The 27,820-nt window shown below is 41.3% G+C and overlaps 3 protein-coding genes and 1 long non-coding RNA gene across 14 annotated transcripts in view; 2 read left to right on the top strand and 2 right to left on the bottom strand.

Annotated features, from left to right (window-relative positions):
* The window catches only part of nuak1b (NUAK family, SNF1-like kinase, 1b), a 34,235-nt gene extending 29,804 nt beyond the window's left edge, over positions 1 to 4,431 (bottom strand). Inside the window, exon 1 of one of the 2 annotated variants that reach the window (XM_077517367.1) lies at positions 3,262 to 4,431. In XM_077517367.1, coding sequence (XP_077373493.1) covers positions 3,262 to 3,540 — 279 coding nt within the window. In that variant the 5' untranslated portion in view covers positions 3,541 to 4,431. Of the gene's footprint in view, positions 1 to 430; positions 668 to 3,261 lie in introns of those variants that run through there. The other variant, XM_077517370.1, reaches the window with a different exon arrangement.
* A 3,415-nt stretch (positions 4,432 to 7,846) lies between these two features.
* mov10l1 (Mov10 like RNA helicase 1) lies at positions 7,847 to 19,847 on the top strand. 10 transcript variants are annotated; one of them, XM_077517361.1, is made up of 26 exons: positions 7,847 to 7,891; positions 8,410 to 8,525; positions 8,626 to 8,813; positions 10,077 to 10,236; positions 10,402 to 10,514; positions 10,689 to 10,876; positions 11,470 to 11,610; positions 12,083 to 12,352; positions 12,521 to 12,718; positions 13,966 to 14,080; positions 14,153 to 14,330; positions 14,416 to 14,486; positions 15,411 to 15,502; positions 15,567 to 15,622; positions 15,711 to 15,805; positions 16,085 to 16,160; positions 16,223 to 16,404; positions 16,968 to 17,114; positions 17,189 to 17,310; positions 17,357 to 17,483; positions 17,749 to 17,895; positions 18,048 to 18,221; positions 18,303 to 18,452; positions 19,283 to 19,390; positions 19,465 to 19,605; positions 19,709 to 19,847. In XM_077517361.1, exons 2-26 carry the CDS (start codon positions 8,438 to 8,440, stop codon positions 19,802 to 19,804), a joined length of 3,423 nt encoding a protein of 1,140 aa, XP_077373487.1. In that variant the 5' UTR covers positions 7,847 to 7,891; positions 8,410 to 8,437; the 3' UTR covers positions 19,805 to 19,847. The 10 variants fall into 10 exon arrangements, with proteins under 10 accessions (XP_077373487.1, XP_077373488.1, XP_077373490.1 ...); XM_077517362.1 differs by lacking the exon at positions 7,847 to 7,891 and adding an exon at positions 7,919 to 8,109 and having other exon boundaries at positions 8,413 to 8,525; XM_077517364.1 differs by lacking the exon at positions 7,847 to 7,891 and adding an exon at positions 7,919 to 8,220 and having other exon boundaries at positions 8,448 to 8,525.
* A 1,326-nt stretch (positions 19,848 to 21,173) lies between these two features.
* LOC144016353 (uncharacterized) lies at positions 21,174 to 27,713 on the bottom strand. Its single transcript, XR_013282894.1, has 4 exons — positions 27,572 to 27,713; positions 27,412 to 27,483; positions 21,349 to 21,526; positions 21,174 to 21,252 (listed from the first exon to the last, which is right to left on the bottom strand). It is a non-coding gene; the product is annotated as an uncharacterized LOC144016353 (long non-coding RNA).
* Positions 22,042 to 26,304, top strand: szl (sizzled). The gene is made up of 4 exons (XM_077517371.1): positions 22,042 to 23,973; positions 24,068 to 24,234; positions 24,893 to 24,985; positions 25,860 to 26,304. The coding sequence occupies exons 1-4, from the start codon at positions 23,687 to 23,689 to the stop codon at positions 26,168 to 26,170; spliced, it is 858 nt and encodes a 285-aa protein (XP_077373497.1). The 5' UTR covers positions 22,042 to 23,686; the 3' UTR covers positions 26,171 to 26,304.
* Positions 27,714 to 27,820: the final 107 nt, after the last annotated feature.

Here is a 27,820-nt window from a genome sequence, read left to right as displayed (position 1 = left end):
CGACGTTACTTCTCATTGGCTCACAAGCACACGTGTTCACTGCATCATTCCGAGGTTGCACTTGAAGGCCGATGATGTCATAAAGTCGCACCAGGGACTATCCACATCAAAGACTCTTTGAAATGCATTGCAGGATACGTCACTACCGTTCATCAGTCTGTAAATCACAAGACTCTTCGCCCACCTTGATTTAATAAATATGACCTTTTCTATACCACTTATGTTCAAGATAATTGGACGAGTTGGAGTCTACACCAGATGACTTATTGCAAAAAGTCATATTGCAGGCTATACTGGTCGCCAGTCAAACACAGGGTGATTGGGAAGACGGCATTGAGTGGGAATTGATCCCATGCGAGCAAGTCAAGACATGTGAAACACTACACTGAACATCGAAGAACAGATGTGCTCAACTTGGGGACCGGCAAACCTTTAAGTTAAAACGCAGCGCTAATACCACGTCAGCTGGTTCCTGGAAAAGGGCGCATCCCTGTATCAAGACGCTAAGGATTTGATTGCAGCCTTGGCAGAGGTCGGCGCTCCGTCACTTCAGTTCCCCGCTGCGACTGATCCTTTCATTTGTCACTCGCTATCATCGCAACCTTTTCAACTAAGTCATCCTGATGGCAGACGCCATGGTAACAAAACACGCACCCGTCTCGCCACTCCATAAAAACGTGAAACCAAATCCAGAAGCGTGCGTAAACACGTGGGCGTGTCAATGCGATCCCCCCCCCCGTGATTAATTGCGCTTTCATTCGGCTTCAGATTCTCACAATCGCCATATGGCGACGGAGGTTTAAAGCAGACAATCGCTCAGTCGCACTTTCGCCGACGTGCCGACCGTGTCATCGTTCTTCCTCAAGTGTCGTCAGGCCTTTCCGCACACTTTGCATCCATCTACTCGCTTTCATGGGGTTCTGCGGCGAGGACGTGGACATGTGCGCAAAGTCTGTTGCGTAACGGTCTTGCTACTTGCTTCTGCTGAGACTCTGCCATGCGGCCACAAGACTCCCCTTGGGTTCAGAGGTCAGGTGCATTTTAACGAGACACACGTGGCACATGGATGGCTGTCAGTTGCCAAGACTAAAGCAGGGTAATTGTTAGAGGAAAATGTAAACGGGTAATTTATTCGGGGTATCTGAAAAAGACATATTTGAGACTTTTTTAGCACTTTTTTAAGTCTCTTGTTATGTTGTTTCTCTGGGTCAATTTGATATTGGAACAAAGAATCCCCAAATCTATTCAGGACTCATTAACTCCACTGGCAAATACAGCATGTGAAATTACAGTTACAAAGTGCATTGTACAGTGGGCATAAAAAAAGTCTACACGCCCCTGTACGAATGCCATTTGTAGTCTGGTTCTCGAGCCGAAAAAGCCCAAAGAAACCATTTGAATGAGAATAATTTTCTTTTTGGGTATGCTCATTTCCCTGCAAAGCTGACATGCTTTTGCATGACTTAAAAAAAAAGAAAAAAGAAAAAAAAAGTCATTACTTTCTAGTAAGTAATCATACCCAGATTCCCTCGAAGCCAAGAATGAGCTCACTCACTATCTGCATGAGATACCACAAGTATATGTTGCGCAATTTAATGAGCAAAACATGTCACAGTGAAGCTGCGGCAACGTCAATAACAAAACAAACTCAACCATGGAGGGAAGGCCAGGGGCTATGTAATATTGGTAGGGTGACAGAAGTGGAGTTGGGGAGTGGGGACGGGGAGGGGGGGGCACACTGGTGACCTATATTTAGTCCCCCCTCGGTAGTTCTCAGCTCATGGAAAGTTCCTCATGTCCTGCCAGGTTGGGCATGCGGGGTCAAATTCTGCTACACGTGGAAATAATGGGAAATACGGGTCTGTCGGGATAGCTTACATCTCAAACGTGATGATGCCGTCTGTCGTCAAGGGCGGGCAATGTGTTTTGCATAAACAAACAACGGGGGCACTTTCCTGTTATGACAGAAGCACAAACCAGTGCCTCATCCTTATACGGTACAGGTGTACCTAATTTAGTGGCCAGGGAGCGCACAACTCACTGAGATTGTAATCGCTTGTTTTCACCGTTTGTCAGAGCGGCAGTAGCTTGGCTTGCACTCTGACGTCCGGTGGTGGGGCCCCTGCATGGGCTGAGGCGTGTGGAGTTGCGCCCCATGGGCCCTTTGGTGTCGGAGCCGGGGGGATCCCCAAGCAGCCAGGGGGTACGTAAATGCAGATGACAGACGTTACCAGAGGCGGCAAAAGTACTCACACTGTATAACGGAAGTACAGCTAAGCATGTAAATAAATAAATAAATATGAGTCCTGATTCAACTTGTGTGCTTAAATGAAATTTTAAGTGCAAAAGCTGTTGTGGCTTTCAGCTTGTTCCATAAGGGGGTCGCCACAATACCATGAAACAAAAAAAATATATATATATGAGGGCTGGGTATTGCCGCCAACCTCACGATACGATACGTATCACGATACGTATCGCGATACATATGTATCCCAAATAAGACACTTTTTTTTTTTTAAACAAAATATAGGAAAATTGGTACACTGAGACACGTGCCATGTTAAGTTTATCAATAAATACATGTTGACATTCTTCCTCTGCTTTCATTTTTCTTAGCAAGACACAGTGTCCAATCACCGGTGAGCTATTTTTGCATTAATTGAAGGCAATTAACTTCAAAGACGCTGCTGGTTTTGATTTTTTAGGTACAATGCAAGCCGCAAAGGCAAACGTGAACTGCCGATGTAAAGTTAACGAGCAATATCGATTCTGACGCCTGCGTATCGATACGTGAGGTCCGCAACGATATATTGCCGTATCGATTTTTTGAGCACACCCCTAATATATATATACTATTACATTAAAGGTATTTCCATTTTGATGACAACAAAAAATAAATAAATCATATTAAATGTTGCAAGTTGTTAAGAGCTAGCTGGCGTTGGCTAATGTGACGGAGTTAAAAAAAAAAAAATCAGGTTAGATGGAAATCATTTTAACGCCAGGAACGTGTGGTTTTTTGAACTGGCATATGAAACAAAGCATTTGGAGCAAATCATTATTGTAGCCAACATCATCAAACAATTCTCTTTGACTAGCTTGCTTTCCCAATTCCTGTACAACTATGTTACTTGTGTCCCTGTTTCTCTTTCTTTTAGGACCTCAAGATCTCAACCTATCAAGACATTACAAGGGAGCATCATGCATGTATGACTGTACTGTATGAGCAATGCAACGTGGACGTGTACAGTAGCGCGTTACCTCTCTGCCGGAGTGACGTTCAATGGCTTTCTTCACTTTGCCGTAAGTGCCTCTCCCCAGCGTCTCCAGCAGCTCGTAGCGATGCTTCAGGTTGTGCTTGTGGTGGTGTTTCTTCACGCCGGGGTTCCTCCTGCCGCTCTCGCCGCCCGTCGGGGTCTCCTCGGGCGAGCGTCGCCCGGCGAGCGGCGGTGGGAGGCCCGGTTCGCCCCCACATTTTTGTCCTCTGGGGGGCTCGGAGCGGCTCGCCCCGCGGCGGGGCGTCAAGTACGCGGTCTCCATCTCTTCTTTAGTCTAACGCGCGTGTTATTATAAGTCACCCGCTAGCTAGCAATAAGAAATTAATATACAGTAATACTTATAGGCCTAATAATAGTAATAAATAAATAAATTACAAGGAATAACGAACAAGCTACTTTGTCATATTTGTCCACGTGGAAGCAAACGTTTCCTGATTGTCTTAAAAACGATCAAAGAGTTTACTGTCATGTCAACGTCCTAACCATCTACTTAGCATACAAAAGTCTACAAAATGACGTTCATTTCACTAAAAAGGATATTAATTGTGTACTAATAACATATCGTATAATATTAATTCAGCCGATCATTCGACTTAAAGATGATATATAGTCTATAATGCGCCTCTAATAATAAATATATCACATGGGCTACTCCTCAATCGACTAGTAAGGTCTGTCCGTGTGTCTTTTGGGGCTCGCTCGCATCATCTGTGTTCCTGAACGCTGCCAACATCACTGACTCACATCGACGAGGCGAGAAAGCTGCGACGAAACCGGCGTTTTGGATGAAGATGACCCTCATGTTTGCCCGCTGCTCATTCATCCGGACCCAGCTGCGTGTCGCCGTGCGCCTGCGGGCTACGTGCCGCGGTCGACCCGGGTTGAGGTGTGCGGTGCTCGGACGCGATCGGGAGCGGAGACGCGGTGGTTACTGCTGCCATGGTCGTTTTGCTGCTGGCTGGCTGGCTCCCTCCCTTTTCCTTCCTCGTCTTTTTTTTTTTTTTTTCTCTCTCGCGTGTCTCGCTTCTTTCTGATCTTTCTCTCTCGCCTTTTCCTTCTTTACTCAACGTAAAGGAAGGAAGGATCCGAAGCCTGTGGGCGGGGACTGCGCAGTCATCCTCCTCCTTTGTGAGCTCTCGCTCTCTCCGAAACCGCTGCAGCTGATGCAGGGGGGGGGCGTAGCTGGCGACTCCGCTGCAGATTCCCGCCCGGTCTTTTCCCTAACATCCATCCATCCATCTGCTCTGAAGACTTCTTGCATTAACAAAATTTACAGCACAGGAACGATTCAACAGTTGGAAATGTCCATTCAAAAGTTCGCAGAAGGCCACATTAAGTTCACAAGGAAAAGTTATAGTGTGTTTTAATTACATTATTGTTAACTATTGTAACATACATAACACGCAGATAACTCATTCACTGCCAGTCATAGAAAATTTTTACATTTCCAATACTCACGTGATATTACATTCAATAATTATATATAAACCGAATCTACCAAATAACAGAATAGACTCCCTACTTTTTGTCCCGTCCCGTTCTTTTATAATTGACAGCAGAAAAATGTAGGTTTGCCAAAATACAGCCATTTCTCCCATGGACTCTGAAACTGTGTTTATTTCCTATAAAATGGGGCAATGATGTCATCTACCGGTGGTTGGGCATCAGTAAAGTTGTTTCCAAGTTTGATATTTACAGTGGAGCATGCTCAGATTCGCCCCCATTTAGCACCGCTCTAAAAAATACAATTGACAAGTATACTTGTCAAAGGCAGTGAATGAGATAAACATTAGCAATAGCCTTATTAAAGGGGAAGTCAACCCTGGCAAAAAATTCTCGACAATTCACTCGACAGCAGGTGGCAAAATGGCTGACCCTTGAGATGGATAAAAACGGCTGGATTTTGCTTCATAACTGATATTCCACCGATGTAATATTAATCAGAATGTCATGTTTAGACTTGTGAGGTCACAACATTACTGTCAAAGAAATGTTTATGGTTGACTTCCGCTTTAAGTATACAGGGAATGTTTAAAAAACATATTGACTCAATGCAGAAAATTGAATTTTGAATCGCTACTGCCACCTATGGCCGAAAAAATGAAACTGCATTTTCACTTCTTCACATACACAACGTGCACATGAAATTACATCCAGACAGAGGGCGGGAAGTTTGAACCCGAAATTCTGTCTGAAAACTATTGGCCAGAGGCTAGCAGGAGTATCCATTGTGAACAGCTAAGGTGTTAATCTACTAATTAGAAGATGTTTCAATCATAAATGGTCAATTAAACGGCTATTGTAAAGATATTTTTGGCCAAATTGTTGCAGACAGCAGCTTTAAATAATGATTAAATTACTGTGATTTTCACATAAAAGTGAAATTTCCTGGTCCGATATCCCTGTTAAAATCTTATGTTCATATGTATACAGTGAGCCCTGGCTAACTTTCAAGTTACATAGCCATCAGATTGTTTGACGTCTATAGCCGTCAATGGCAGTGAATGAGTGAAAAGTTTTCAGGCAGCACTGGAGTTTGTCTAAGGAGTTGAATCAGTACTTCTACTTAAAGTAGAAGTCAATTTTAAACATTTCTCTACAATGATATGTTATATGTGACCTCACTAGTCTAAACATGACTTTCTGATTAATATTACATTTGTGGAATAAGGGTTATGAAGCAAAATCCAACCGTTTATATCCATGTCAGGGGTGGCCATTTTGCCACTTGCTGTCGACTGAAGATGACATCAATGTTGCTAAGGGCTCTAGGCAACAACCAATCAGAGCTCACCTGTTTTCTGAAGCTGCGCTGTGGTTGGTTGTTATCTGAAACCTGAGCAACTGTGATGTCATCGGTTGACAGCAAGTGTCAAAATGGCCGCCCCCTGAAATGGATAAAAACAGCTGGAATCCTATTTTTTGTTGTATGACTGTCGCTGAGAAAGTGGTTATTTTGCACCGTAAATATGGATAATTTTTGTTTAGGAAGCAGATGTGCAGATGAGGAAGAAGACAAACAGTGTTTCGCTTTGTCTTCTACAGCAAATAAATCCTGGAAAACAGTCGATGGAGCATCTTTACTGAACTCTACACACACATCTGTTACACTCAGATCCTGGTTAAAGCAAATACAGTAAAGATAAATGTTTTCAAAATGGCCAGAATGAATGAATGGATCTTGATTTTAATTGCACGTGAACAGGTACAGAGCAACAAAATTAACTCAACATGCACAACCTATGTAAGAATAAAAATCAAAGTGGTCAACTACTGTATTTCCATTTCTGTTCATGGACTTTTGAGACCTCTTCAACCGACACATCTACTGAATTTCACGTCACTACTGTCAGTGAAAGCGAAAGGGCTCCTGCTTGGTCTAAAAAAAAAGAAAAAAAAACTCTTAAAAAGTCTCAAATTCAGACACATTTTTAGGCTTTACATTTCTTTAAAAAAAAAATAAAATAAAATAAACAACAACAACCATACTTCCACCCCAGGTCTAAAATTTCATCTGCCGGACACATTATAATTTACGTACATCCGCTCCATCCATTCTGAGAATAGAAACATGCGTGTGCTGTCTGCGCTTTTCGACAGGTGAAAATGTCATATGTGTACTGTTTTGTCACAACTCGTCACAATAAAGCTGTTCTGACAGCTGGAATATGTATGTACTTTTATTCTGTAGGTGCCGCAGGAAGAGCTACTTTAGTCTTCATGTCGTGTGAGAGGGGACAGGCGTTAACACTTAAAGGTGTCATATTATTCAACTTTTCCACATACTAAAATAGTTTTCAAATGTGCAAAAGACATGTCTGTGACATGCATTCATCAAAATTAACTTTGTATCTATTATTTTTGCTGTGTTTACATCAGTCCAAAAAAATAAATAAAAAAATGCTCCGTTCAAAACAGCCTATTTTAGGGGTGTGTCACTTTTATGTAAATAGCTGCACCATGCCACACGTAGGCCATACCCTTCTCTCTCAAAGGGGCTGTGATTTTTGGCTAGCAAATAGCCATGTGCTAATGTTGTGAAGGGAATTTGGGAAACGACTTGGCCATGGCATTGGCGAACAGAAGCAATGGAGTACAACTGTACCAAATTGAGCAAGACACACGTCTTTTAATGTTTTAATATGTGGAAAAGTTTTACCGTTAAGAAAAACTAGCATAACGTTACGACAGAGCATGTTTTAGGGTTAGTTTGCGAATGTTTAGGCAGTGGTTATTTTGCCGTAACAGGCAACTCTCCTTAGTTGTCCTTTGTTGAGTTTGTGGTTTTTATTTATTTATTTATTTATTTATTTATTTATTATTATTTTATTTTTTTTAACTGATCGTCAAAAACAACAGCAGGAAAGGGTGAAGAAGAACAGTATCTGGTGCTGGGAGTGATTTAGAAATTGCACAAGTCTTAAAGGGACATTCAGTAATCTCTAGCACCATCTAGTGGTCAAAGAATAGCATTAGCAGCACACTGTTGTAGATTTGGAAATAATGTGACATTTTTTTTTTTTTTTTGTCCTTGTGGCGCTGAACGCAAAGTTTTTTTTCTTTTTTTTTTCTACCATGTCACCTTAGGGGCTCCGTAGGAAACTACTCGAGTAGTGAGTAACTTTACAATGCCTGGCGGCAACATATGATATAATATAATATGATATAACTTTACTGTATATACTCTATACACAACAATTTAACGGATCATTATTTCTGAAATCATAAATCAATCAATGGAACCATAAAGCTCGCGCAGAATGGACAGGCGAGTTTTCAGCTTTGGGCCCACGGCTCCACCCCTCACCTCAAGTTCGACCTCGACGACGCAGTACGCACCTTCACACTTGAGAAGAATTGTCCAAGTCTGGCGACAGACTATTTTGCTGTTTATTTATATCACGCGCACAGAACGCCGTTTAAATCCCAACACGCCCAATAGGTAATGAGTTACTCAGACCTGCTTTAGTTGGGCGCTATCGTTTCAATTGTAAAGTAATTGCCAAATGTAAACGTTGAGCTGACGTCAACAGATGCTAAAATTAATTACATTAGCATGCACCTGAGAAGCTAGCTGTGGGGTGCTACCGTGTTTAACACGATTCACTATTAGCCTACATTCTCCCTCCAGCAGGTTTCCGTCAACTTGAGCAACCAATATGCTTTCAGCCGCGATGTGCATGCTTTCCAAAATGGTCTCCCCGTTGTGGAGGGCAGCACAAGTGGAGGCTGACGACGACGCGCCGGGTAGCTTGGCTTAACTTCCCCAATTATGCGTTGACACTAGCGTCCCATGTTGTTATCCATCCAACATTATCCAATTGTTGTCCTTTGTTTTACTGTGTAGACGCTGAAACGATTCGCCATCTCACGGACGGCGTGGTGACCCAGCTGGGTCTGGACCACGGCCTCGTCGACGATCACATCTACTTCACGAGTGGCGTGGTGCTTGGTGGGGTGCCGCTCATAGTGGGCGACGTGGTGAGCTGTACTGCCGTGAAAGATGGTAGCCAAGGCGGATGGAAAGCCCTCATGGTGAGTGGCACTGTTAACATGTGCACTGTGCATTTGAGTTTCTGTCTAGTACATGAACAGGTGTCAAAACAAAACAAAAAGAACGTACACTCTGTACTTAAGTTGAATTACAGATGCTTGTGTACTTGCTCTTTGTAAAAATAAAAAAGTTCAGACTCTAAAATGTATTTACATACTAATGTGAAAATTAAGTATCAGAGTACACAGTTCTAACAGAGCATTCAAATATTTAGTTCAGGGGTGTCCAAACTTTTTTGTTCGAGGGCCACATACAGACAAATGGAAAAAGGCAAGCACAACATAACACCTTTCTGTTAAATGTTGTAAGGCAATTAAGTTAAGGATTTTTCAAGATTTTGGGGAGGCCAACGGCACTGTATCCCACTAGATTAGATCCACACTTGCACTTAACAGCAGCCGAGTCCCATCATCACATCCAGAACCAAAACAAGAGCATACTAGTAAGCTGACCATTTTTAAAACTGTTACTTGAAGATCAATAATGTGATATGTTCATAATTCGGACCTTGACACAAAGCATAAAGTAGAAGAAACAATTTTTGCTAATGAACGTTTTAGATTTTATCTCAAGTTTTCATCTAAATATTCTCTATAATAATAGTAGTTTAAGGGCGCACTCCTCCTTGTTAAACTTGCCAGCAAGCTGAATTCTTGCGGCATTTGTTCACAAACACTACAAGAATTAACCTTGTACTGCTACCGTGGATCCATTCGCAACCAATCTTTTTTTAGGGTGGAGCTATCAGGCGTTGTTTAGGGCGGGACATGAAGCTGTGACAAAACCAGGAAGCACTGATGCCGGGGAAACAAATACACAAACAAACCTAACATGGACGAGCGTACGCTTGCAATTAATTCTGTTCTCGCAGAATTACTCCCAGTTTCCTTGTTGAATGTTGAACAGCAAGAGGCGCTTTGTCCATTTTTATCTGATAAAAATGATAAGATGAGACTGAAGACGACGTTTTCATCTATTGCCGTGATTGGTCATAAGTAACAAACGTGTACAAGATGTCACATCGTCCAATCAGCTCAAAGTATTGTGCAGCTTGTCCCGCCTTTCAAATCACCGTGGAGCAGTCCCATATTGATATTGTGAAGAACCCCCTTGAGTGAATCACAATTACCAATCTGGCTGTTGCCAGGTTACCACCTTGTTTAGGTATTGGGGTGAAGTTGCTGCTGTTGGAGTGCCGTCATACTGAGGACTCCCGATTAACCTTTTTAAATTGCGCTCTATAGGTTACGAAGAGGTCTGATGCGTGGGAGGCTGGAGGAAACACATCTTTGGAGGACGAATTCGCTCGGCTGCAACCTCTCATTGGCACCATCACGTCATTTGATGGCGAGAGTGGCTACATCAACCAGACGACTTACTTCCCACTCTCCAGTCTATGCGAAGGTACTTGAATAGGGTCACAAGCTGGATATGTAGTGTGACATAAAACTTTGCTTTGTGACACTTACTTGTATTATCCATCCATCCATCCATTAGTCTTTTTTTTTTCTTTTTTTTTTTAAAGGTTCATTTAAGTCTTGTTTAAATTAAAGACGCACGTATCTTCAGGTTACGAGCCCATGACGGGAGATTGGGTCCAAGCCACATATTTTATCAATCCCAACCAGTGGACCACCCAGGCTCAGTCTGTTGACCCTTTGCGCTATTCTCGTCTTAATCAGGTATCTGTCTCCTTTTACAGTATTTTGTTATGTTTTTTTTTTTTTGTGTGTGTGTTCTGTAAAGCGCTTTGTGACAGTTCTGGCTGTTTGAAAGCGCTATATAAATAAACTTGAGTTGAGTTGAGTTCCATCATGTCAGTATTTATGTTTCATTGTCCCTTCCGCTGGGTGCAGGTGTGTGTGACCAGCATGTATGCTAGCAAGGGTGTGGTTGATGAGCGCGTGTTCTTCTGTCTGGACTCTCTGCTGCTTCCTGCCCACTACAAGCCCTCGCCGGGCCACATCGTCAACTTGGTGATGATGGAGAGCAACCAGTCCATCTACCGCTGGAGGGCACTGTGCATGGCGCCGTGCACTCAGGGGTATAAACTGGCAGCTTCCCCTTTTTTTTTTTTTTTTTTTTTTTTTTTTTTTTTTTTTTTTTTTTTTTTTTTTCCTGGCAGCTTCCCCTAATGTCAACCTGATGGCTAATTGGTTCAAGTAGAGCAGTGATTCTCATTGTGGGCTCCTAGCCGTGCGCGAGTTTAACTTTGAAGTACAATAGTAATTGCATTGAATCTTACACAATTGTTTTTCTAGCATGTATTTAGGAACACTTTTTATTTTTGTGTGCAATGCATTTTAAGTAGATCTTTTTTTTTATGTGCAGTTTTCTTTTATTGTCTTGCTATGTTTAGGATCCTCAGTGTTGAAATTACTCCATAATCTGAGGGCATTACAATGCTTAAATGTTGTGTTTAGGAATAAAATCTCCGCCTCATTTTTGATTTAGACATTTAGACACGAGAGCAATTTCCATTATTTTTGGCATCCTCGAATAATTTGTGCTAAGGTTTTTAAACTTTGCGGCGTACTTTTGTCTGTTGTCTTGGCTGAGGTCTAAGATAAGAATTTTTTTTTTTTTACTTTTGACTTGATTGATTTAATGCAGATGATGACGATGATTTTGTTGCAGTTTGAATCCAACCCTGACACGCATACCCACAGCGACACTGGAGAGCTTATTGGAAAACAAAGGAGGGCTGGATGTAACTTGTTATGGCCAGTTCGGAGAGTTGATGGTGGGAGAGAACAGGAAGCTGGTGCTATGGATACAGTAAGTGAGCAAATGAGGAAGAAATTGACATTGTCAGAAAAGAGAGAAAATGTCCAAAGTTTGGTTTCACACTTAAAAAGAAGACTTGTGACCATTGCAAAGTCGACCAGCATGTCTATGATTCCCAACACAAAGTATCAATGTTGGTTAATGTTGGTTAATTTAATACAGTTCACTTTTCAAAGCCATACAACACACTAAAGAATAAAGGATATAAAGATGGTGTGGGATGGGAGGATGGCGACCCCACATGGGCAGCAGTAGCACCTGCACCTCACATGCACATTTTTATGTTCAATACAGTATGTATTGCGAAATCGAGCTGCAACCCAAATGTAAATGTTTATCATCCTAAACAAAATAATGGCCGACAGCAACCTGATGAGTAATGTAGAGGTTACCCTCATGCACTTCATGAAAGTAAACATTGACATATTAGATCATTGTGTACACTTCTGTTTATGTACTTTAGGAACAAGGGCTCAGAGACACACCGTCTCCAGTGCTGCGACTTTGCCGGCTGGGACTCGGAAGAACAATTCATTCTGAATACACGCAAGACGGGACGGAAAGAACAATCTGTGTCCGCCTCCGGTCCTGTTCCTGTGGAAGAACGAGAAAGTCAAGCTGAAGAGTCGGATGGCAAGGAGACGAACCCCTCTCTCGGTGTGAGGAGAGAAGAAAGAGAGGAAGACCTTCCTCCAGGAGGGCGACTACCTGTTGTAGTGGGGTGCCAAGCGAAGTAAGTTATGCTTAAACTTGCTTGAAATGGTGTGGTGAGGGTGTTGGAACTTGGAGAGATTAAAGTAGACGAGCGATGTTGGCGTCACTTCAGTCCTGAGTCCGGGCGTGGTGCCGCGTCAATAAAAAACGTTCCATTTGAGTTCCTCACATGTGGGGATCTGCTTAGGAGCCTGGGAAGCTGCGCTGAGCTGCTGTTGCTGCACTTCTCCTCGTTCGTCATCGGGAGGCGCCTGGAAGTGACGGTGTGCAGCAAGGACGAGAGTCTGCTCTTGCCCCGCACGCCCTACAGTCCCGCCGACGCCAAGCCGGTCCCGTTTGCGCCTTCTCATGTGATCACCCTCGCCGCTCCTAAGGACACATCCAGGTATCAAGTCTGATGATGCTAGTGATGTAATATACAATATGAGACCATTTTCTATGTTGTTTTTTTTTTTGGGTGTATGTCATGATTTTTTTTTGTTATGTAAATAAAATATCTGCCTTGACTCACTCGGGTTAGCAAGGTTATTTTAGTTAACTAAAACTAACAAACATTAAAACTAAAATTCGAAAACGAAATGAAATAAAATTGGAGACTTATTTATAAAAAAACGAAAACTAACTGAAACAACATCTTATGTTCACAAAACTAACTAAAACTAACTATAATTATAGCAAAAATGTCCTTTGTTTTAGTAATTAATTTAATGCATGAGCCTATGAGGATGAGTTTCAATGTGATTTTTAAGTACGGTATATTTATTTTGGTATTAAACACCGGAATACGGATGTTTGAAATTGTCACACAGAAGTGACATCATTTAACAGCAGTCAATAGAAAAGTACCTTCAGATGATGTCGCTCTCATGGTGGTTTTTAAAAAGTTGCGCACTAGTAGGACACATTTTTTTAAACTAAAACTGATACTGAAACTAACAAACTAAGCATTAAATAACTAAAAGCTAACAGAACCACCGTGAAAACTAATTTATTACTAAATATATTAAAAAGAAAAAATGAAAACGAAATAAAAATTTACTAAAATGAAAATTCTAAAACTATAATAACCCTGCAGGTTATGTAAATCGTTTATTTTTTAATTTTGAAGCAACATATGGTCCAAAAGTTGAACAAGAATGCAGAAGCTTAAAAACATATTTCAGGTTAAAACTGGGAGAAAAGAATATACCGTGTATACATCTAAAAAAAGAACAGTTGGCAACATTTTAAATATAAGATAAATCAATTCTCATTGACTTTTTAATTGCTTGCATCCAGATAGTTGGCGATTCTGGTATGACACATACACTAAGATGTCTTACTGTACAATCACGATAAGGATTTTTATACTTAAATTTGACATATTAAAATCTTAAAATGGCTCAAATTTGGCTACATTGAGCCCGCAATGATGAACAATGCTAAAATGTTTATTATGTGATAAATGACTCAAAGTAGCAAAATATTAACTTCAGTAATGTATCCTATGCAAAAAAAAGTTACTCTAATAAAAACTAATTGCAAAAGCCAATTAAAGATGTGAACATTTGAGGGTCGACTGTAATTCATAAACCCAATGACTGAAGGCCCCTGCTTCAAAAGGTGTTTTGAACTTAAACTTTCCCTTTACAGGCTTCCTAACCGTCGTCTGCCGTCCTTCCTACCTTCGTACGCGGTGCCGCAGTCTTTGAGAGAGTGCGCGGCTGGGCAGAAAGATGTCTTGGTCGTCCAACCCTGCTTAGGGGAGGTTAGAATTCTAGTTACCTTGTCATGAACATGAACCTGCTTTTTGACTCAGTCTTCCGTGTGTTTTCATCAGGCGCTGTCAGCCTCCAACTCACGGGCTCGTTTCTCTACCCTGCTGTGGTTGGAGGAGCTACATGCTGAGAGAGAGCTTGGAGAGTTCACCATCCAAGGAGCATTGCTCAAGAAAGGAGCCGTCTACCTTCACCTGGAGGTCCTCGGTTTGGCTGAGGGGAGGCCAAATCTCACTATAGGCCAGTCATTGCCGTAGAAATACTGCAAAAGACTATGTTAGTGCTTAAGTGAAGCCGCTTCTTGAACCATTTTGCTGCTTTACAGGTGACAGAATTGTATTGAAGAGTCCACAGAGTGACGGTGTTGTGATGGAGTATCTGAGCTGTGTTGTTGAGGTAAAATGTCTGCATTGGTCAATGTTGTTTGCTGTGCATTGTGAGCCAGAATTTGACTTGGAAACATGCTTCAAATACAGCCACAGTTGCTCATGTACTTTCACATGTTTATTAAACGGGACAAATAACGCTTGTGAGCAGATGCTTCACACTATTAGTTGGCCAGTCCGACTGATGTCACCTACTCATGTTAGTCACTAGGCCACACCCTTAAACACAAAAACACATGAATACGTGTGAGACTTTCTGCTTAACTACACTTTATAAAACTTCATTTACATTATTTCATGTTTTTTACACAATGCAGTGCTCTTTTACCTTTATCAGAAAAAATTTTTTTGGGATGAATGTCATTTAAATATATTTCAATGGGGAAAATTGATTTGATGTACAAACAGGTTTACAAGTTTGGTCCTGGAAACAAGTCAATATTTCACTGTTAAAAAAAACAAACAAACAAGTGTATTAGGGGTGTGAATTGCCTAGTACCTGACGATTCGATTCGTATCACGATTCACAGGTCACGATTCGATTCGATACCGATTAATCCCGATACGAATTTATAAGTCGATTGTTGCGATTTTTTTCATTCAAATTTAGAAAATACTAATCAGTAAGCTTGTAGAGTGTAAGATTTATATGAAAATGTATTATTTATTTATCTGAAATTTCAGACTTATAGAGGTTGTAATCTGTTTCATGTTTGAACAGCATTAAAATAAAATATTAAGGCTTAATGTTCCGTTCATATAACATTCTTCCATGCTCAAGGTGTGAATCCTTAAAAAAAAAAAAAAAAAAAAAAAAAAAAAAAAATCGATTCTGCCGATTATTGAATCGATTCGAGAATCGCGCGATGTAGTATCGCGATATATCGCCGAATCGATTTTTTTTAACACCCCTAAAGTGTATGTATAATGCTAGATCAACGACGAGGACGTGAGTCTGAAAGTCAACTCGGAGTTCCATCGCGGCTACCTTGGCGAGCCTCTTGATGTGGAGTTCTCTTACAACAGGTGAGAAAGTGTAGCAGCGTCTTGTATTTTCAGGCCTGACTGTTTGCGTTCTCCCGTTCACCAGATCGACCATGAGGCGCTGTCATCACGCAATTGAACAGATCAAATCCTTTGGGGAGTGTAAGTACATTCTCGTTATTACGCAATTTAATTCTTTGCAGGCGTTTACCTTTTCAAGTGATCACTTCTGCAAAATTCTTTTGTGTAGTTTTGTTCCCCACCAGAGTTGCTGCTCAGACGCCTCTTTGGACAGTGAAGTGGTTTGATGACGACGACCAAAACAAAACACTGGATGGAAATGAGGTAAAATAAATCAATCAATAAATAAAAAATATATTCATAAGGCAGAACGCCTTATTGACTAATGTGGTTGTCAAGTCGCACAGTAAATATTTGTATGAAAAAAAATTGTATGTGAATATGGAGCAGTGAAAGGAAAACGACTAATTATAGTGGTAATTGAGCACATCATCTGCGTTGCACGAACTACTTTGTGTGACATTTTTCACATTGAAACCATGCGCAATACACCGTCAAAGACGGTGAATAATTTCTAAATGGGATCATTTTTTTTTTTATCAGCAGGTGTCTGTAAAGGAAAATGGCCAGTTGCCAAACACCTCATTGGATGTGAAGTCGAAAGCCACACCAGCTAAAGGTACATGCACATGATGATACTTCCACAGGCAGACCCCCGAAAGTATGTATATTTATTTCTAGATGCGAGCATGACACTCAAGCCCACCCCCAGTCCGGGCCGCTTTTTCAACGTTGACCTCAACCCTGCTCAGAGGGAGGCAGTGAAGAGAATCCTGGCCGGAGAGTGTCGCCCCACCCCTTACGTGCTGTTTGGACCTCCTGGCACTGGGAAGACCATCACCCTTATAGAGGTCATACTACAGGTGAGAACAAAACACAAATGGGATTCCATATTTTTACAAGGAATTCAGTCACAGCTCTTTGCTTCTGATGGGCGTTCAACAATGATTTCCAAACTAGCTAACAGGACGATGAATGTTTCTTGAACACAAAACATAACAAAAATACAAACAAGAATAGCAAATCTGGAATTACGTATAGATTGAATTAGGGCTGTGCAATCAAATGAAATTGAAACTAAATTACAAATTCAATTATTACACTCCACAATTACAAAATTGTCATAATTGTCCACCAAAATAAAAGATTATTAATACTCATTTTGAGTTGTTTAAATTTATATATGTGCACATTTTTTTATTTTTAAATTATGAATTTAATACATCTACTTTGGTCCAAAAGGAATTTACTTAATTCTAGTGTTTCAAATAATTTTATTTCTCTTAATATTTTTAATTGTTTAAACATTTTCTTGTTCTGTACCAAAAAATAATTGTGATTTCAATTATGACCAAAAATAACCGCGGATCATGTTTTCCCTGAAAGTAAAGCTTCCAACATGACTGTCAAATTATTCTACCTGCAGGTGTACCACTTCCTCCCCAGCAGCCGCGTCCTCGTGTGCACACCCTCCAACAGCGCAGCCGACCTCATTTGCGCCCGCCTGCACGACAGCGGCTTCATGCACGATACAAGCATGGCCCGTGTCAATGCTTCTTATAGGCAGGAAAAGGTATGACAGAAGGCCATCATCATCACCTTGTAAATATGTTGCAATGTATATGCACTGTATTTTTATTCCTACAGCACATCCCTGATGTGCTCAAGCTGTACTCGAAGGCCGGCGAGGACCTCATTCATGCCTCTTACCACCGCATAGTGGTCAGCACCTGCTCCAGCGCTGGCTTGTTCTACAATCTAGGACTTCAGTAAGTCACGCTAAGCATCTTCTTCAACCCAGTTTTGCGTGAATAGTTTTTGGCTGTTTTTGTCAACTCTCAGAGTGGGACATTTTACTCACGTGTTCCTGGACGAGGCAGGCCAGGCAACGGAACCGGAATCCCTGATCCCCATCAGCCTTATCTCAGAAAGAGATGGACAGGTCAGTGCCTGCAGCCCGAGGAACATTCAACACTTGTTGTCTAGCGTTTGTCCATGAAGCCGTTTTTTTCTCATTTCATTCTTCCTGATTTTAAGATCCACTTTGTCAGTCTCTGTTAATTGCCTTTCAAATCTGTTTGTATCTCCCTCTTATACATTTCCATTCAAAGTATTGAAACAACTTTTTTTGCATCTGTCTCCCGGATGAATTTCCCGTCCATTTCCTAGCAATTGACTGAACTTTTTTTGTGTGTGTACGGGCTCAGATAGTGTTGGCCGGAGACCCGTGCCAGCTGGGGCCGATCGTGAAGTCCAAGATAGCCTCTGCTTTTGGCCTGGACTTGTCTCTGCTGGAGAGGCTCATGGCCAATCCACTTTATGCCAAACATGACTGGGGATACAACCCAAAGCTGGTGGGTGTACTCGCGAGAACGTTTTGTTTTTGTTTTTTATTCATTTGTTCCTTTCGGACACATTACAGGTTACATCGATCACATCACATCATTTGCAAACGTGTACAAACATGCGTCAAAGTATACTTGAATGATGTAATTGTAATCTCCAGGTGACAAAGCTGATCTACAACTACCGATCTCACGAGTCCTTGATCACGTTGCCCTCGAAGCTCTTCTACCACGGAGAGCTGTGCACCAGAGCGCCCAAAGCTGTCGTGGAATCCCTCTGCCAGTGGAAAACACTCCCCAAAAAGGGCTTTCCTCTCTTCTTTCATGGCATCAGGGTGAGGAAGTTGAAAAGTCTTGAATGTGCATCACATTTTTTTTTTTTTTTCTACCGAGGTAACAAGGATGCTCTCCTCCAGGGCAAAGAAATGAGAGAAGGCAACAATCCGTCGTGGTTCAACCCAGCAGAGGCGGTGCAGGTCATGTTGTACTGCTGCCAGATGACCAAAAAATTCTACAAACCTGTTGACTCCTCCCAGATAGGAATCATTGCCCCCTACAAGAAACAGGTAAGACTGCAATCTGCCAACAACTGACGTTTTTCTTCTCCTTTCAAATCTTACGGTAGACTTTAGAACTGTATTGTGTCTATTTTGTTTTGCGTTAAGATTTGATTTACGCTGCGTGACCAGAATGCCAAATTCCAATTTAATGTCTATTTCTGAGCGCATGAAACAGCAACATTACAGATGATCAAATGTGTATAAATAGTTCAACAAGGGTCAACGCTGGGTAGCGACAACAGAAGTAACGGTCACATAAATTATATTACATTTAAGAGACAGCAACCTCCAAATTATTCTGTTATCTGCTCTTTTGTTTATTAATGGTGGACACCAATAATGTAGCGTATATTTAGACCATATTTGTCTGCCAGTGGTTCTCAAACTTTTGACACGTAAAGTAAAAAGGAGGCTTGGTGGCTCTTTCACTATTACCATTATGATCAACATTAAAATGGTACCGTAACATGGTATGCCTAAGTGTTCATTAAAAACAAGATGGAAGATATTAATGGAGGAGTTCTAAAAACTAGGTTTTAATATTGTAAGCCATTGTAGCATTTGGACATTGACACTGCCCTTAAATTTCTAATTTCAAGCTCACAGTGATCTGTTCGTTTATGCTGCACTTGCGTTGACGTATGATTTTTATCCACATTTGATTACACACGTTTTTCTCTGAACAATGGCATGGTGCATATTTCGACTGTGCCACTTAAGGGGTGAAAAAAAGAAATCTGAATTGTGACTGAAATCATGTGGTGTAACTCCAGACCAGTTCACACAGTATTCTGATAATGAAAACATTACCAAAAAAAAAAAATCCCGTTCTCCAGAATGAGAAGATCCGCGTCCTCCTGGGTAAAGTGGGCCTGTCCGGCATCAAAGTCGGCTCAGTGGAGGAGTTCCAAGGACAAGAATTCCTGGTCATCATCCTGTCAACGGTAGGCCGAAACGCGAGACTCAAAACGTCATCTCTTGTGTGGTCAACTTTTCACTTTCCGCTCGTGTGCAATAGGTGCGGTCGAATGAATCTGCACTGAGCGACGATTTGCAGAGCGCGCTGGGCTTTCTGACCAACCCCAAGCGCTTCAACGTGGCCATCACACGCGCCAAAGCCTTGTTGATCATCATTGGGAACCCCCACATTCTCATTAGAGTGAGTGCCCACACTGGGGGGGAAAAAAAAAAACATTCACTTTGCAATTGGATCTATTGCTGATCATTTAAATGTATGTTTTTTGTTTTCCCTGCCTCCACAGGATACATGCTTCAGGGCACTGCTTCAGTATTGTTTCACCAATGGGGCGTATCTGGGCTGCGACCCCCCTCCCTCCATTCGAGACTCACAGATGTAAGCGTGTTCCATCCAATTAAATTCCACGATTAGTATTATAATAACACGGGGACATATGTCATTATTTATAGTAAACAATTCAACCTTGAACACACCCACACACACGGCTTTCGCATACAAGGACTAACAAGGCCACACTGAAATCAAGAACATTTGATTTCTGAGAAATAACGCTAGAAAAATACATATTTTTTTATTTGAGAATCGAAAAAAGTTGTGTTGAAATGAGAGGCCGATTTATTCATTTTTAGGGGCGATACCGAATATTAGTAATCAAGGGGCAGATAACCGATATTCGGAGCCGATATTCACTTTTACTAAAAGGGAGAATATTGGTGTCAAAATTTAAAACAAAAATTGCCAACTCCAAGTAACAATTATTAACAACTTTTCAAATTTGCAAAAATGATGAGTTTTTAATTTATTTATTTTTTATTTTTTATTTTTTAATTTAAACAAAAGGCTCAGAGTTCCCGGCGTCATTGGCATGTCTTAAAATGTTACATGAAAACTTAAAACAACTCCCTATGGTTTTCTGCGGTAACTAATTTTTTGTAACTTCAAAATATTAAAACTTAAAACAACTTCCTATTAACCTTGCTCTCGCAAGATGAATTCTCGCAATATTTGTGAGTTCATAGACACCAGAGGATACATCTTGTACCGCTCCCGCTGATAACCGCCGACCAATCACAGAGCGACATTGTGTTTGGGGGTGGGATATGCAACTGTGACGAAACCAGGAAGCCAATACCGACACAGCGGGTCTAACAAACAAACCTAACATGGACAAATGGACTCTGCAATTAATTCTGTTCTCGCAGAATTACTCACCGTTTCCTTGTTGAATGTTGAACGAGGGGCGCTTCGTGCATTTCTAGCTGGTAAGATGTTCGTGACAAAATTTTCTCCCATGGCCGTGACTGGTTAAAACAAACGTGTAAAATGACGCATCGTCCAATCAGCTCGAATTATTATACAGGATGTCCCGCCTTTTCCCGATCAAATTACTATGGAGAGGTACCAGATGATATTGCGGAGAGCTCCCTCTTGAGTGAAGCGCATATCCATCTGGCTATTGCCAGGTTAACTCTGTATGGTTTTCTACGGTAAATAATTTTCTAAAATTTCAAAATATCTGACATGTTAAATTTTCACTTATCTTGGTTTTAATCCAGTGCATCTTGATTTTTTTTTTCCCTTTGGTCTTATACTGTATGTTAAGTTCTTCCTGTCGCCTTGTCGGTCAAGTGAGTGAGTGATTTCAACTCTACTAGTTTTGCTTTTCACGTGAGAACAACGGACTATCAGCGGCTGCAAATATAAAGACATGACGTCTATGTACGATGCGCGTCGTAATGTTTACTTACTTAGCTGACGCACTAGACCGTGCGGGAGAATTGTCCATCCACGCGTACATTTGCGGAAATCAGCATCACGGAGCCGCTCCTGCACACGTTAAAAGGACGTCATCTCTTTGTGAGGCCAACTGAGACGTCAGACTATAGAGTGGTAACTACTATAAATAGTAATCCGTCTGCTTACCCCAGTGGAGTCTGCCGAGTAGAGGTGCGTTTTTGTCGTCTGTGCGTCTCGCTGTGGTGGCGTCTGCCCGCGAGGCCCCGGAGACTGGATGTGACAATTGAGTGCGAGTGACAGTCTCCACCAACACTGTCAGTCTTGCTGGAGCCCAGCAGGATGGAAGGGGGCGGGGGGGTTCAATCTGTTAAGTTAATGAGTCTCTTATATGTTGGGAGGAGACAGCTTTTATGTGATTACCCCCACCCCACCCCATCTTAGACACCCCTTCCACCACCGCCGCCTGAATCTTTTCTTTCACAGCTTCCCACCATCTTTGATGTGGCTTTGTTGGCCAAAATGGGGGAGAGAAAAATATAGTTAATATTGACTGGACTTCACAAAAAAAAAACAAAAAAAAACTTAAAAGAACTGATGTCAAGAGCGTAAAGTCTTGTTGATCCTGGCCAGTTAGCATGGATGATTCAATGTACGTTTGCTTTCATAATATTTATTGTAATTCACATGAACGGATGCTTCAGTCGTGTAATATGAAATTGTTGTCATAATGACTTTGTTTTCGTGATATTACAACTATCCTTATTAGGGACATTTGATAACACTTTGTTTTCAGACTGGTACCGGAACGAATACAGTGCTCCCTCGCTGTAACGCAGTTCAATTTTTGCTTTTTTTTTTTTTTTTTTTTTTTTTTTTTTTTAAGTGCAGTTTTGCAATTATTACACCTTTTATTTCGGGAGAAATTCCAACCTTTATTCTTGTTAAATTCCTACGTTATTCTAGTTAAATTATCTTTAATTCTTATATTTTTCCAATTTTAGACAACTTTTTTCCTCAAATTTTGAAATATTTTCTCTTGAACACTTTTCTAAAAAAAAACAAAAAAACAAAAAAAACTTTTTTTGTTTAATTAAATACATTTTTTGTTAGTCTAACGTTTTTTAAATCAATTCTATCTTTTGCTCAAAATATTACTTTATTCTTCTCAAATAGCGGCTAAGCTCGGAAAGAAAAATTTGCATGTCATATTACAAAGTTGTAAAAGTGTCTTTCATTCCGTTTAGAGGCCTGTGTGTCTGCAAGCGTAGTAGGCGGCCAAACGGTGCATTACCAAGACAGACAGGGTGTCTACGGGGCAGCCATTAGGCCCAACAACACACCCTTGCTGGGCTGCTGGCAGGGGGGAGCGTGTTCAACATGTGGAGCCATTGTTCTCCCAAATTGGCCTGTGACTCTAATTGCCCAGTTAGTCCCCTCTGACGGGCCGCGTTCGTCTACCCGAGCTGGAACCAGCCACCAAGTCATGGGAATGGGCTGTAACATGGCGGCTGCAGGCAGGCAGCGCTGGTCTACGTTTTAACGACAACACCAGCAGGTCTCAAAGTCAAGAAAAAGTGTTGAAAATGCCCAGAGGCTCGAGATGCACATTTACATCAGGAGGCAGACGACATCAAACCAAAACCTAAGATGCTCTATTGTCATTCAGCTGATGATTGACAAGGGATAAATCAACACTGCTCATCCATTACAATAGGATGTCCACGCACTTCATTTATGAAAACACGGCTTGGCTTACAAACTAGCGTCGGATCATTAAACCCAGAAAGTCGCCACCAAAATAAAGCTGCAAGCATCCAAATTGGGCAGATCAAAGCCTGAGGGAGAGACTGCTTTGCTAATAAACCTCCAATAAAGGAAGCCCACTGTCAAAAAGTCAGACTGTATGTCTGCTTGAGGTTTATGTTCACTCCCAAAATATATTTCTCAGAGGCAACTACATAGTAGGATGTACAGTGAGTTCAATTGAGGCCACACTTATAAAGCAGCATTTCATTTTCACTTCATATTTTGTTCAGGAGTTGCAGTGCAGGACAGCTGAAACGCCCTTGCATCCCTTAGAGCTTTTTGGCACAGCATTGTTTTCATTTTTATTGTAGTCAGTGACAAAATTGTCAATCAATTTTAGTTTTAGTTATCGTCTCAATGAATGACTTGTATTTTAGTTTTCGTTTCATTTTCGTCAGGGACAAATTTTTCGTCGACGAAATTGTCACCGGTCCCCACACTCTCCTCTTTTGGGTGGGTTCAACTTGATGAAAGCTGGGCTGTGACTGCCCATTGTCCCCCCACCACCCCCCCGGCTTCATACACACACGGTCCCCCCCCCCTCTCTCTGTCTGCAGCCATGACAAAAAAAAAAAAAAAAAAGCCGTTGTCTCCAAACACATCGTCTCAGCGTCTTTTGATAGGTACTTGATAAGAGACTTACAGACTGACGGGGCTGGCTCTCGCACCGGTATATAAATCGGGCCCGCCGTCACCCTCCTGTCATCCGCTCTCGACAATGGCCGCGCTCGTCGTCTTCCTCCTCCTCGCCGCGTCTCTCCTGGCCCCGCTGGAGGCCTTCGACCTGGGCCAGTCCACCCGCTGCGTGGCCATCCCCAACCAGATGAAGGTTTGCAAAGACGTGGGCTACTCGGAGATGCGTCTGCCCAACTTCTTGGGCCACAGCAACTTGGAGGGCGAAGTGGTGCCGCGCTCGGAGGACTGGAGGCCGCTGCTGCAGACGGGCTGCCACCCCCAAGCCCGGGCCTTCCTCTGCTCCATCATCGCTCCCGTCTGTCTCGACACGTAAGCTCGCTTTTCCTTCCTCGATCGCGCGTCGGACGTCGTTCGAGTTTTTTTTTTTTTTTTTTTTTTTTTTAACGTCCCTTCCCGCCTTCAGGTTCATCCAGCCCTGTCGGAGTGTGTGCGTGGCCGTGAGGGACAGCTGTGCCCCCGTGCTCGCCTGTCAGGGGCATCCTTGGCCCCACGCGCTTGACTGCGACCGCTTCCCCACCGAGGAGGACCAGTGCCTGTCTCCGCACGCCAAGTTCAGCCATTTTGCTAAAGGTAAACACGCCACTTACATGACACAAAACCAAAAAAAAAAGGTGCGGTGTATTTTAAAAATATTTCGGAAGATCATTTCCATTAAAAAAAAATATGTATGGAGTCAAAATAATTTAAAAATAAAATGCTTATTTTCCACACCAGTGTCTTATCATTAGAGATTAAAAAAAAAAAATATTTTTTTTTTTTAGTCATCTGTCACAGTATTGCCAGATTTGAGCAAATGATCACATTTGCACAAATTGCTGAATTATTGAGTCAAAATGTCAAGTATTTTTTTTTAATATCCTGCATGAATGTAATTTTTTATTTTTTTTTTGTATTATGAATCTCAAATTACAATAGTTGTGTCTGACATTTTTTACTGTATCTCAAATTTGTAGGGAGTTAAAACAAAAAGCGATGATGGATGCAAATGTGATATCACTGCAAAAAAAAAAAAATCAACAAAATATGAAACAAAATCCAAATATTTTTGCAATTGAGATTTGAAAATAAAAGTGACCATTTGGATGTGTACTTGGTGAGGGATTAGTTTGGGAAGATTCTTAGGATTGCTCTGAAATATATTTTCACGTTCATTTTTTTTTTTTTTTTGTTTCTTTGTCATATGATGGCTTAATTCATATTATTATTATTATTATTTATTTTTTTGCAGACTTTCCCAAAGCAGCCTGTCAAAACTGCCCCATGGTGGAAGAAGCTCCAGCTATGAAAACAGTTTTGGATTCTTTTTGCCAACATGACTTTGGTAAGCATTGGGATCCATTTTGATATTGTTTGATCAAATCACCGGCTGTGTTGGGAACAAAGTTATTTTAGTTAACTTAAAAAAAACAAAAAAAAAAACAAACAAACCTAAAATTCAAATTAACAATTTCGTGAACCAAATAAAATCGGCAATGCTTTTAAAAACAAACAAACAAACTACATTTTATGTTTACAAAACTATAATGATAGCAAAATGTCCTTTCGTTTTAGTCTTTGGTAATTAATTTAATACATAAACCTTTGGGGATAATTTTAAATGTGATTTTTAAGTAGATTTATTTTGATATTAACCGGAATAAGGCTGTTTGAAAGTGTGTCACACAGAAATGACGTCATCTAGCAGCAGCCAATAGAATAGCACCTTCAGATGACATCGCTCCCATGGTGTTTTTTTAAATATTGCGAGCAAGTCCTACACATTTAAAACAAAATAATAATAATAATAATCAAACTAAAACAAAACATTTCTAAATAACTACAACTAATAAAAACTAACAGAATCACCCTGAAAACTAATTAAAACTAAATAATAATAAAAAAATACTAAATTTAAAAACTAACTAAGATGAAAATTCAAAAATTATAATAACCCTGGTTGGGAATCACTCCTTGCACCCTATACAGTGCCACTCTGTATATTGAGTCTACTATGTAGGTTGTAACTGAGACTTTCCATTAATAGCGAGAATCTGTGCGTAATTACTAAAAAAGGGTTTGCAATTTTCTAAAAAAATCCTTTTGGGAACCGAGTAAATGATTCCAAATGGCCAGCATCCGATAAAAGCACTGATTTCTAACTGTTGACTTTTTTTGGTTTGTTAGTTTAATGCAATATATATATATTTTTCCCTCAGCTGTTACCGCTAAACTGCGCCGGCGCCGCCTGCTGACGGGCGAGCCCGAGTATGAGGTGGAGGGCCGCGTGGAGTTCATCCGCCAGGGCCCGCTGTTGCCCTACGACACCCACCACCTGCTGCACCAGTGGCTGCTCATCAACCTGCCCTGCGCCAACGCGCTGGTGCGGCCCGGGCGCTCGCAGCTCTACGTGCTGACGGGCTCGGTGCGGCCCGACGGCACCCTCGCCATCGCCCGCCTCTTCCCCTGGCACAAGAAGGACGCCAACATCGCCGTGGCCACGCGCAAGTGGAAGCATCACAGATGTTGAGCGCTAATCTTGACACGGAGCGCTTTGAGGGCGGCGGCCGATTGGACTCACTCATCTGTGCTCAGAAAGCACGCTTGTATTAGAATGCACTCCAACTTGTACATTATGTATATTGACTCTAGATTCTATTTTTTATTTAAAAAGGATGACAATAAAATGGTAAATACTGTTTGTGTCGATTTGACTCGTGTATTTTGAACAGCAACTTTCAGTAAGCCCAAAAATCCTTGATATTATTTTACAGCAATCCGGTGTACTTGTGTTTAGTATTACTAAAATACTAGTGCACCTGCTTCAGTTCTGAGATCTGGGTTCCAATCTCGGTTCTGGCCTAAGCAGCTAAATCCAGCCTTTTTCATCCATCTCAGGGGGGCGGGGGCGACCATTTTGCCACTTACTGTCGACCAAAGATGAGAATCTGCTCAGGGCCAATCACAGCTCACCTGTTTTCTGAAGCTGCACTGTGATTGGTTGTTAGCTGAGACCGGAGCAACATTGTCGTCTTCCGTCAACAGCAAGTGGCAAAATGGCCGCCCCTTGTGATGGTTATAAATGGCTGGATTTTGCTGCTTAACTCATATTCCACAAATATTAATCAGAATGTCATGTCAAGGCTGGTGAGGTCACCTATAACATTATTGTCAAATGTTTAAGGTTGACTTCCACTTTAAAAAAAAAAAAAAAAAGACTCCAATTATTTCTAAACTTTTTTCTAGCATTGTTACTGGTAACCTTTATGACACAATTAGAAAGTAAAATGTAATCTTTTCAAAAGGGAAGTAAAAATGTGTCTGTGCTTGCGTAACACTCAATATGGTCCTGTTTTAAGTATACTTATTTTCAATGCGGCATAATTCTATAATTTGTACCTTTGTAAAGGCACAATTTCATAAAGCTCTTGGATTGGATGTTGTATAGCAGGTGTACAAGTATTTGTCCATAATAAAAACAAACTTAATTCACGACCAATCACAACATGTGACGTTCACAAGCTGAGCCCTGTGATGTCATTTTCAGTCGACAGCAAGTGTCAAAATGGCCGCCCGAGAAAACGGGGATTTGACTGCTTTATTCATATTAAATAAATGCAAGGTTAATCAATATGCTGTGTTTTGACTAGTGGGGGGAAATAGAACAAATTGTAAGAAACAAAGCAAAACAAAACGTTTTTTTGGCTTGACTTCTCTTTCAGGAATTACGACCAAGAGTGTAATTTGGATTCGAATCTTTTGTTTCCTCACCTTCGGGGTGTGCTCATTTAACGTAGTCGTTCCCGTCCAGCCTGAGCGAGCGCTCCATTCGTCCGCCTTTGCCTTCAACAAAAGAGGAGGTCTGAGCTCGCTGGACCGCAACGACAGGCTCTCATATCTCCGTCGAAACTCGGATAAGGTCAAGAATTACCTGCGTGTCCTGCAGTGCTCCACGGTACCAGGACTGGACTGTTAGGTCAGGTTATCCCGCACCTAGTCTTGTTCAGTATAGCATAGTCGTAAATGATCGTGTTTTTTGTTTTTTTCCAGCAATGGACTAAAAATGTTTATAGGAAATAGAAATCATAAAATTCATTACAACTCTGTTTTATAAATGTGGTTGTAATTTGGTAAAATGACAGGTTTGTCTTTCAAGGACTAATGAAAATGGATGAAATGA

This window comes from Festucalex cinctus, chromosome 3 (assembly GCF_051991245.1).
Source record: "Festucalex cinctus isolate MCC-2025b chromosome 3, RoL_Fcin_1.0, whole genome shotgun sequence".
NCBI lineage: Eukaryota > Metazoa > Chordata > Actinopteri > Syngnathiformes > Syngnathidae > Festucalex > Festucalex cinctus.
This window is presented reverse-complemented; position numbering and strand designations above follow the sequence as displayed.

Bases quoted from the DNA above. Each gene is read 5' to 3' on its own strand.
- mov10l1 (XM_077517361.1), top strand. From the start codon at position 8,438: ATGCTTTCAGCCGCGATGTGCATGCTTTCCAAAATGGTCTCCCCGTTG. The intron at 8,814-10,076 runs GTGAGTGGCACT...TGCGCTCTATAG, and splicing joins GCGGATGGAAAGCCCTCATG to GTTACGAAGAGGTCTGATGC. The intron at 17,115-17,188 runs GTATGACAGAAG...TTATTCCTACAG, and splicing joins CTTCTTATAGGCAGGAAAAG to CACATCCCTGATGTGCTCAA.
- szl (XM_077517371.1), top strand. From the start codon at position 23,687: ATGGCCGCGCTCGTCGTCTTCCTCCTCCTCGCCGCGTCTCTCCTGGCC. The intron at 23,974-24,067 runs GTAAGCTCGCTT...TCCCGCCTTCAG, and splicing joins GCTCCCGTCTGTCTCGACAC to GTTCATCCAGCCCTGTCGGA. The intron at 24,235-24,892 runs GTAAACACGCCA...ATTTTTTTGCAG, and splicing joins GTTCAGCCATTTTGCTAAAG to ACTTTCCCAAAGCAGCCTGT.